Below are 10,580 nucleotides of genomic sequence, written 5' to 3'. Positions count from 1 at the left end.
ACGGATACCACTTGAAATTTTTTCTAACACTGATTCAAGTGGAATGAACACTTTTAGTCACCTTGCTGCAAGCCAGGAGGTAGTCGCGTAACTTCCCTGAGGTTTCAAGGCCTCTAGGAGAATAAGATGTACAAAAATAACTTGTTATTGGGAATGCCACCTTAGGCTTGCATCCAAATTGAACAACCACCTGTAATAAAGGGTCAAACACTCGAACAGACAACGCATACTACAGTTGCACTCATCTCTAGTCTACTCCCTCATCTATTTAGCAACTGTTGTTGATGCTCGAGTGTTTCTCAGGCATCACAGGATGTATGTCCATTACACTATTTGAAATGCAATGTGGGATACAGCACTAACAAATATCCAAGTAAAAATGTTGTTTATCTGTATACAAGGCCTAAGTAATGAGCTATTTCAGATGGCATATTATCAAAACACCACTACAAAAAATGCAACAATATAAGGGACCAAAAAAAAATCACCAAACCATTGTAAGTGGATATATTACATACAGCTCTGGAAGACAATACTCCAAAAAAGAAAAAAATGAGGTAGACCATACTGATACCTAGCCATCGTTGCTGCTTTGGGGGTTCCCTTACACCCCTGTCCCCACCACCATACAGCAAACCTTTACATTTTGTCAGTAAGCTAAAGGCCCTATTCTACGGTACAAAATATCGTCCGCTACGAATAATAATTGTCCCGTGGAAAAGAGTGCAACGGTCAGCCGACATCGTTCATGTCGGTTGTTCGTTGCAGTCACTTGTTTTTCAACATGTAGAAAAACAAGCGAGTGATATAGCAGCGATCGGCAGCCGTCGCTCCATCGGATAGGAGCATCGGCAGCAGACGCAGCTGTATGCGATGGGCTGCCCGGACGATCAGCGATCACCCGCTCGCTGTCGCCGCGTTGAATAGCTGTATTACACTTGTCAAGAAAACCCTCAATCTACCTTCACAAACTGTACTCATTACCCTGAGTAGCAGTGATCCTGTCCAAGAGTAGACTAACACAGTTGGAAGCACAAAAATAAAAGTTTATCAGAGCTTCTGGGTGCGATGTCTTCAAAGTGATCTACTTACGGATGCAGTATGCAGCTTTACAATTGTGCAGAAAGAATCGGACCAAACTAAACTACAAGTCCCATCATGTCTGGACAGCCAAAGCTAAAGCAGGAGGGCCTGACTGTGACACGTCTGCTCTATAGAATAGAGAAATATATATTTTCTAAACTATGTCTACTCATTACTGTTTAGTAACCACTATGGCTTCAAAAAGAAAAAGATCGTCTGAGAAGACTGAAAAGAGATTGAAAAGAATTTCTCCATTTCTTTCCGAGGAGGAGAAAAAAAAGAGAGCACAAAAGGTAAGCTTTGTTTTGTACTTTATCATATTATTATCATCCAGTATCATATTAAAAAAATTGTAGCATAGATGCACTACGTGACCACTGACTTACTGAATAACAGGTATACTATAACTTGACAAGGCAAATAAGACTGAATAAGGCTGCTGATGTTTTCATGAACATGTACATGTTTTACTTTCAGTCATTATTTTACTATCTTAGGAGAGAAAAAAAAAAAGGCAAGAGTGCCTCATAGGGTGACACAGTCTAGCACTTCAACCAGGTTTCGGCTCACCTGATGTGGTTGTGAACAGTCAATCTACTGTAGACCAGTTTGATAAATCTCCACCATTGTAACCTTTTTACTGGAGTCCCTAGAGCTGGATCCAACTTCTTTACCGATATTCCAATGTCTAAGACTAGCTTTCTGATGAACCATAGCATGCTTGAGTAGCACTCTTCTGTAGTGTTACATGATAGTAAAAAGTCAAAACAAAAAGGAGATCTCTGCACAGACCACGTAAAATAATTGCAACTATTTACCGTTATATACCCGATATACCCTTGAGGTTTGAGTCAGGGAGCCCAGCGCTCCAAAGAAGCGTTACCTGTGGATAGGTACTTTATTATGTAACTAAAATAGTGGCAAGTATTTTACGAGGTCTGTTCAGAGATCGCCTTTTTGTTTCGACTTTTACTATCATGTAACACTACAGAAGAGTGCTACGCAAGCATGCTATGGTTCATCAGAAAGCTAGTCTTACACATTGGAATATCGGTAAAGAAGTTGGATCCAGCCCTAGGGACTACACTAAAAAGGTTACAATGGTGGAGATTTATCAAGCATGATGTACAGTTGATTCGGCTCTGTTGCCCCTAGCAACCAATCAGATTCCACCTTTCATTTTTCAAAGATTTTGTGTGGAATGAAAAGTGGAATCTGGTTGGTAGCTAGCAGCAAATAAGAAAATTCTACTTTGCACCTGTTTGATATATTTCCCCCATAGACTATGGGTCCTATTCCACGGGCCGCGGAAGGCCCGATCAACGATGTAACCCAGCGGCGATCTGCTAGATCGCCGCTCGTATACTGGGCCTATTCCACGGCCCCATGATTGTTGAGCTAGGGCTGCAGGGACATCGTTACCGATGTCCTTGCAGCCCTTACAGCAGCATACAATACCTGGCTGCAGGGCTTCTCCTTCGCTCAGTCTTCGTCCCCGCGTCTCACCTGCGCTCTATCTTCTGAATGTACATCGCCGGTCAGCTGACACGCCACACTTTGCCAATCCACAGGCCGCAGCGGCTGACCGGCCATTCAGAAGATACAGCGTAGGAGAAGCCCTGCAGCCAGGTAATGTATGCTGCTGCTGCTGCTGCTTCTCAAATCGTCGGTCACCCGCCGCGCACCGCTATTCAACCGTAGCGATGCGCGGTGGGGGAACGATGATTTTAGGTCTGGCCCTAAATGAACGATCAGCCGATGACACTAACATCGGCTGATCATTCTCTCTATTTCACCGAACGATAATCGGCCGAATCAGGCCAAATGGGCCCGATCCGGCCGATTATCGTTACTGTGAAATAGGGCCCTAAGAGTTGAAATCAACTTCTTATGCTAACACAATGATTTGACTGCTGTTTAGTAACATGCTATTTTTTTTCCTTTATAGAGAGCCATTTTACATAAAGAACTGAATGAAATGTCAAGACCCTTTCAGGATCCAAATTATATTTTGTCCCTCCAACCTTTGAGAATGGGAGAAGAACCCAGACCTTCTACATCCAAAAATCCTGTGGACTCTTGGTGTCATTGTGGCAACTGTATACTTTTGCCAACAACAGAAGAGTGCATATGCTGTCGCGATGTACATATGGCTACAATGAAACTGGAAGAAGATGACACAATATCTTGCATAACAGATCATAACATGTTTGTCGAAACTTGTTTGAACAAGGCGCAATTAACAATTTGTGAAATGTACAGGTGCTTTGGAAACACACATACAGCTCCAATGGAGAACAGGTAATGATGTTTTTCATATTGATAGATACTATTAATTATAGATTGATAGCCTATTGATTATATTTTTTGTCTTACAGAAACTTTAGAAAAGCTGCATATAGAATGTTTACCATGTGGGTGCATGGTTATCTGGGCCCGAAGAAGCGCAGACCGATTCCTGCTTGTGCAGTAAACAAAGTCAGACAAGCATTTCCCGAAGAAAACCAGGAATATGTTGGCTTTAGACAAGCTTATGACTTCTGTGCAGCAGATATGGCCGATGATCTTCCCTGACCTTCTTACTTCTGACTTTTTTTTTTTGTTTTAAATTGTTTAATGTTTTTTATGATTGTTACAGGGTACATTCTGTATGTTGTCAACTTATAGACCACATTTCAGCACTTGATGTAACAAATTTTTTTTTATAAAATGTGTTTCTGATTATTTGTTCCAGTGTGCGTATAGGTTAATAAAAATACGTAGATTTTTTAGTAAATGATTCTACCTATATGACAATAATAAAACCTAAGCCGCTTTAGGTTGACTCATTAAAAATTGTGCTATCCTTCCCAGTAGTATATAGACCCCCCTGTGTGCTCCCATAGTACTATTTTGACCCTGTGTGGTCCAAGACAGTAGTATTTGTCCAAAAATCAGTGTCAAGGGCAACCAAAGCATGTGCAAATTGACCCAGTATTAAAATATGGATTTCCGATGGATTACGATCTTGTGCAATTTTTTTGCAGCCAGGCTTTGATACCTTGTGGGTTGTTGTGTATAGCTGTACCTATTATTCAATCACAACTTAGCTAGAGTGCTCAAGTAAGGGTACTATTATACGGAATAATCGGCCCGATTCGGCCGATTATCATTCCATGTAATAAATACAACGATCAGCCGATGACAACGATCATCGGCTGATTGTTGATATAGTTTCAGACCTATTTTTGTCGGGCGCCGACCGCACACCGCTACGTGTAATAGTGGTGCACGGCCGGCGAGTAACGATATATTTTACCTATCCACGTTCCAGGGCTGCTCCTGCCGTTCGCTTCTCCCGGGGTCCCGCGCACTGTAACCTCAGAGTGGCCGCGGCGGTCCCGGGCTCTGATTGCCAGAGTGGCCTGTCAGCTGACGTTACAGCGCGCAGGACCTGGGGAGAAGAAGACCGCAGCAGCAGCCCTGGATTGTGGATGGGTAATGTATGTAGTTATGCAAGGGCTGCAAGGACATTGGTAACGATGTCCTTGCAGCCCTTGTTTAACGATTATCGTGCCATGTAATCGGCGCTCGTTTACTGGACCTATCTAGCAGATCGCTGCTCGTTTACAGGTATTATTGGACTCTGTAGAATAGAACCAAAGTAAAAAATGTAAGTTCAACTGGGTTGCTGTGCTGTGGCAAATGTAACACTCTTCATCAAAACACTTACTGTATACAGTTTCAATTTTGAGGCAACAAATACCCACATATGATCATACCTTTTGAGAATAGTTCACACTATATTTCAAATGAGAATCAATAGCAGATTTTGGCATTCACAGGCAATAAGCAATGAAAAAAATAAAAATTATTCATGTGGTTTTATTTTAATTTTAATTTTGTCTTGGACATAGAGGGATGACAATATGAACATCAAAAAATATTCGCTATCTTTTGAATATAAATCGTAAAATAATGTGTGCCATCTACGTAATTGAAAGTTGCATTACTTATGCTATAAACACCTAAAATCCTATCCTTGGGAACATAAGAAGAATACAGTAAAGAAAGAATAAAAAAAATAAATAAATAAATAACTGTGATGAAAAAAAGGATATTCAAGTAATGACATTTTCTTGTTCACACACGACCAAAGTGATACATTTTCTCCTTAGATTGGATGGAAGTTCGGACCAAGTTTGCATTTTTATCACATAAGCCAAAACACCAGGGGGAAATGGTAAAGCAGGTCAAGCCACATTCAGTTTCTAAAGGATAATTCCGTCTTAGTTCAAATTTCACAAAACTAAACAAGAGGGGAAAAAAAAAAAAGAAGAAGAGTAATAAACAAAAATGGAACGTTATGAATAAAATTAACAATAAATAAATAATCTGATTCTTTACTAGTCACTATTTTTTGTTTTGGTTACTGCACACTCTCCTACTGCCTTATAAGGGTATGTTCACAATAAACAAGTCATCACACCGATCTATGGTAGAGCACATGTTCCTACGCTCTCTACTAAAAGATGTGAAGAATCACTTCTGAGCATAGACAGCTGAGGCACGTGCTCTCCCATAGACAGTCTATGGCACAACGAGACAGTCAGGATTCTCCACAACGGAATTCCACCGGATTTCCGCTGTGTGAACATACCCTTATACAAACTGTATTCTTCTACTGTTCATGAACCACACACACACACCGCCAGCTGCTATGTAACCACACACACACACCGCAAGCTGCTACTCAACCACACACACACACCGCAAGCTGCTACTCAACCACACACACACACACACACCGCAAGCTGCTACTCAACCACACACACACCGCAAGCTGCTACTCAACCACACACACCGCAAGCTGCTACTCAACCACACACACACCGCAAGCTGCTACTCAACCACACACACACACACACACACCGCAAGCTGCTACTCAACCACACACACACACCGCAAGCTGCTACTCAACCACACACACACACCGCAAGCTGCTACTCAACCACACACACACACACCGCAAGCTGCTACTCAACCACACACACACCGCAAGCTGCTACTCAACCACACACACACACACACACACACCGCAAGCTGCTACTCAACCACACACACACCGCAAGCTGCTACTCAACCACACACACGCACACCGCAAGCTGCTACTCAACCACACACACACACACCGCAAGCTGCTACTCAACCACACACACACACACCGCAAGCTGCTACTCAAACACACACACACACCGCAAGCTGCTACTCAACCACACACACACACACACCGCAAGCTGCTACTCAACCACACACACACACACACACCGCAAGCTGCTACTCAACCACACACACACACACCGCAAGCTGCTACTCAACCACACACACACACACACACCGCAAGCTGCTACTCAACCACACACACACACACACACACCGCAAGCTGCTACTCAACCACACACACACACACACACCGCAAGCTGCTACTCAACCACACACACACACACACACACCGCAAGCTGCTACTCAACCACACACCGCAAGCTGCTACTCAACCACACACACACACACACACCACAAGCTGCTACTCAACCACACACCGCAAGCTGCTACTCAACCACACACACACACACCGCAAGCTGCTACTCAACCACACACACACACACACACACAGCGTAAGCTGCTACTCAACCACACACACACCGCAAGCTACTACTCAACCACACACACACCGCAAGCTGCTACAGAACCACACACAGCTTGTGTGTGTTCTGGGAGGGATTGCTGGGGGGGGGGGGATGTGAGCTGGGAGGTGGATTGCTTGTGGGGGGGGGGGTGCTCTAGGGGGTGTATAGCAAGGGGGGGTTGTCTGCTCTGGGAGGAATTGCTGGGTGGGGGGGGTATGTGCGCTGGGAGGGATTGCTGGGGGGTTCGTGCTTTGGTGGTGATGCTTGCTGGGGGGGAAGTGCGCTAGGAGGGATTGCTGGGAGGGATCCCTGGGGGGGGGGGGGTTTGCTGGTGGTGCTTGTCCGCTTTATTTGGGGGGGGGGGGGGGGATTGCTGTGAGGGATTGCTGGGGGGGGATTACTGTGAGGGATTGCTGGGGGGGGATTGCTGGGGGGGGATTGCTGTGAGGGATTGCTGGGGGGGGGATTGCTGTGAGGGATTGCTGGGGGGGGGATTGCTGTGAGGGATTGCTGGGGGGGGGATTGCTGTGAGGGATTGCTGGGGGGGGGATTGCTGTGAGGGATTACTTGGGGGGGATTGCTGTGAGGGATTGCTGGGGGGGATTGCTGTGAGGGATTACTTGGGGGGGATTGCTGTGAGGGATTGCTGGGGGGGATTGCTGGGGGGGCGATTGCTGTGAGGGATAGCTGGGGGGGGGGATGGCTGGGGGGGGGATTGCTGTGAGGGATTGCTGTGAGGGATTGCTGTGAGGGATTGCTGTGAGGGATTGCTGTGAGGGATTGCTGTGAGGGATTGCTGTGAGGGATTGCTGGGGGGGCGATTGCTGTGAGGGATAGCTGGGGGGGGGGGGATGGCTGGGGGGGGGGGATTGCTGTGAGGGATTGCTGTGAGGGATTGCTGTGAGGGATTGCTGTGAGGGATTGCTGTGAGGGATTGCTGGGGGGGATTGCTGGGGGGGGATTGCTGTGAGGGATTGCTGGGGGGGATTGCTGTGAGGGATTGCTGGGGGGGGGGGATTGCTGTGAGGGATTGCTGGGGGGGGGATTGCTGTGAGGGATTGCTGTGAGGGATAGCTGGGGGGGGGGATTGCTGTGAGGGATAGCTGGGGGGGGGATTGCTGTGAGGGATAGCTGGGGGGGGATTGCTGTGAGGGATTGCTGGGGGGGGATTGCTGTGAGGGATAGCTGGGGGGGGGGATTGCTGTAAGGGATTGCTGGGGGGGGGATTGCTGTGAGGGATATTGCTGTGAGGGATTGCTGGGGGGGGATTGCTGTGAGGGATTGCTGGGGGGGGATTGCTGTGAGGGATTGCTGGGGGGGGGGGGGATTGCTGTGAGGGATTGCTGGGGGGGGGGATTGCTGTGAGGGATTGCTGGGGGGGGGGATTGCTGTGAGGGATCCGTGGGGGGGGGGGGGGATTGCTGTGAGGGATTGCTGGGGGGGGGGGATTGCTGTGAGGGATTGCTGGGGGGGGGGGATTGCTGTGAGGGATAGCTGGGGGGGGATTGCTGTGAGGGATTGCTGGGGGGGATTGCTGTGAGGGATTGCTGGGGGGGGGGGATTGCTGTGAGGGATAGCTGGGGGGGGGATTGCTGTGAGGGATAGCTGGGGGGGGGATTGCTGTGAGGGATTGCTGGGGGGGGATTGCTGTGAGGGATTGCTGGGGGGGGATTGCTGTGAGGGATTGCTGGGGGGGGATTGCTGTGAGGGATTGCTGGGGGGGGATTGCTGTGAGGGATTGCTGGGGGGGATTGCTGGGGGGGATTGCTGGGGGGGGGATTGCTGTGAGGGATTGCTGTGAGGGATAGCTGTGAGGGATAGCTGTGAGGGATTGCTGGGGGGGGGGGATTGCTGTGAGGGATTGCTGGGGGGGGGATTGCTGTGAGGGATTGCTGGGGGGGGATTGCTGTGAGGGATTGCTGTGAGGGATTGCTGGGGGGGGATTGCTGGGGGGGGGATTGCTGTGAGGGATTGCTGGGGGGGGATTGCTGTGAGGGATTGCTGGGGGGGGGATTGCTGTGAGGGATTGCTGGGGGGGGGATTGCTGTGAGGGATTGCTGGGGGGGGATTGCTGTGAGGGATTGCTGGGGGGGGGATTGCTGTGAGGGATTGCTGGGGGGGGGATTGCTGTGAGGGATTGCTGTGAGGGATAGCTGGGGGGGGATTGCTGTGAGGGATTGCTGGGGGGGGATTGCTGGGGGGGGATTGCTGGGGGGGGGATTGCTGTGAGGGATAGCTGGGGGGGGGATTGCTGTGAGGGATTGCTGGGGGGGGATTGCTGGGGGGGGATTGCTGGGGGGGGATTGCTGTGAGGGATTGCTGGGGGGGGATTGCTGTGAGGGATTGCTGGGGGGATTGCTGTGAGGGATTGCTGGGGGGGGATTGCTGTGAGGATTGCTGGGGGGGGATTGCTGTGAGGGATTGCTGGGGGGAGATTGCTGTGAGGGATTGCTGGGGGGGATTGCTGGGGGGGGATTGCTGTGAGGGATTGCTGGGGGGGGATTGCTGTGAGGGATTGCTGGGGGGGGATTGCTGTGAGGGATTGCTGGGGGGGGATTGCTGTGAGGGATTGCTGTGAGGGATAGCTGTGGGGGATTGCTGGGGGGGGGGATTGCTGGGGGGGGGGATTGCTGTGAGGGGATTGCTGTGAGGGATTGCTGTGAGGGATTGCTGTGAGGGATTGCTGGGGGGGGGATTGCTGTGAGGGATTGCTGGGGGGGGATTGCTGGGGGGGGATTGCTGTGAGGGATTGCTGGGGGGGGGGGATTGCTGTGAGGGATTGCTGGGGGGGGATTGCTGTGAGGGATAGCTGGGGGGGGGATTGCTGTGAGGGATTGCTGGGGGGGGGGATTGCTGTGAGGGAATGCTGGGGGGGGATTGCTGGGGGGGAATTGCTGGGGGGGGGGATTGCTGTGAGGGATTGCTGGGGGGGGGGTGATTGCCGTGAGGGATTGCTGGGGGGGGGGATGGCTGTGAGGGATTGCTGGGGGGGGGATGGCTGTGAGGGATTGCTGGGGGGGGATTGCTGTGAGGGATCCGTGGGGGGGGGGGGATTGCTGTGAGGGATCCGTGGGGGGGGGGGGGGATTGCTGTGAGGGATCCGTGGGGGGGGGGGGGGGTTGCTGTGAGGGATTGCTGGGGGGGGATTGCTGTGAGGGATTGCTGTGAGGGATTGCTGGGGGGGGGGATTGCTGTGAGGGATTGCTGGGGGGGGATTTCTTTGAGGGATCCGTGAGGGGGGGGGGGGATTGCTGTGAGGGATCCGTGGGGGGGGGGGGGGGGTTTGCTGGTGGTGCTTGTCCGCTTTATTTGGGGGGTGGATAGCTGGGAGGGATTGCTGGGGGTGCTTGTCCGCTTCGGGGGAGGGGGGGGGGGTAGTGCCGCGGCTCTGCACAGCAATGCAGATACCCTGCATGATCTGTGCCAGTGATAGCCCAGTGCGCGGCGCCCGGCTCTACTAGACAAGGCAGAGTACGGGCATATGACATTTCAGCGGCCAGTTACTGTCCTCCGTAGTAGGGGGCTGGGGGGGAATTGCTAACGGTGTCTGGAAGCTGGGGCAGAGCGGAGCAGCACACAGGCTGTGTGCACTACATAGCCTATTGCCGCGGCGCTCCGCTCTGCAATAGAAGGCAGAGTGCGGGGGGTAGCAGGTAGGGAAGCAGCAACTGACCTTCGGGGGGGAGCGGGGGCTGGCGGTCAGTCTGTCTGCTTTGTCGGCCTAACTCTGCAGCTTGGATGGGGGGAGTTGGGGGACAGAGCGGAGCGCTGTGGCTGTACAGAGTTATCCCGACAAAGCAGACAGGCTGAGTGCAGAGCATATTGCCGCGG

General features: G+C 50.4%; 1 protein-coding gene across 1 annotated transcript; it reads left to right on the top strand.

Annotated features, from left to right (window-relative positions):
* The first annotated feature begins 1,224 nt into the window (after positions 1-1,224).
* Positions 1,225-3,657, top strand: LOC138800042 (uncharacterized). Its single transcript, XM_069981849.1, has 3 exons — positions 1,225-1,376; positions 3,032-3,384; positions 3,462-3,657. Exons 1-3 carry the CDS (start codon positions 1,245-1,247, stop codon positions 3,655-3,657), a joined length of 681 nt encoding a protein of 226 aa, XP_069837950.1. The 5' UTR covers positions 1,225-1,244.
* The last annotated feature ends 6,923 nt before the right edge of the window (positions 3,658-10,580 follow it).

Source organism: Dendropsophus ebraccatus, chromosome 8, assembly GCF_027789765.1.
Source record: "Dendropsophus ebraccatus isolate aDenEbr1 chromosome 8, aDenEbr1.pat, whole genome shotgun sequence".
NCBI lineage: Eukaryota > Metazoa > Chordata > Amphibia > Anura > Hylidae > Dendropsophus > Dendropsophus ebraccatus.
Note: the sequence above shows the minus strand (reverse complement) of the source record. Positions and strands in the feature narration are given on the sequence as shown.

Excerpts from the sequence above, each read along its gene's own strand:
- LOC138800042 (XM_069981849.1), top strand. The coding sequence starts at position 1,245 with ATGTCTACTCATTACTGTTTAGTAACCACTATGGCTTCAAAAAGAAAA. Across the intron at positions 1,377-3,031 it reads AAAAAAAGAGAGCACAAAAG|AGAGCCATTTTACATAAAGA; the intron begins GTAAGCTTTGTT and ends TTTCCTTTATAG. Across the intron at positions 3,385-3,461 it reads ACAGCTCCAATGGAGAACAG|AAACTTTAGAAAAGCTGCAT; the intron begins GTAATGATGTTT and ends TTTGTCTTACAG.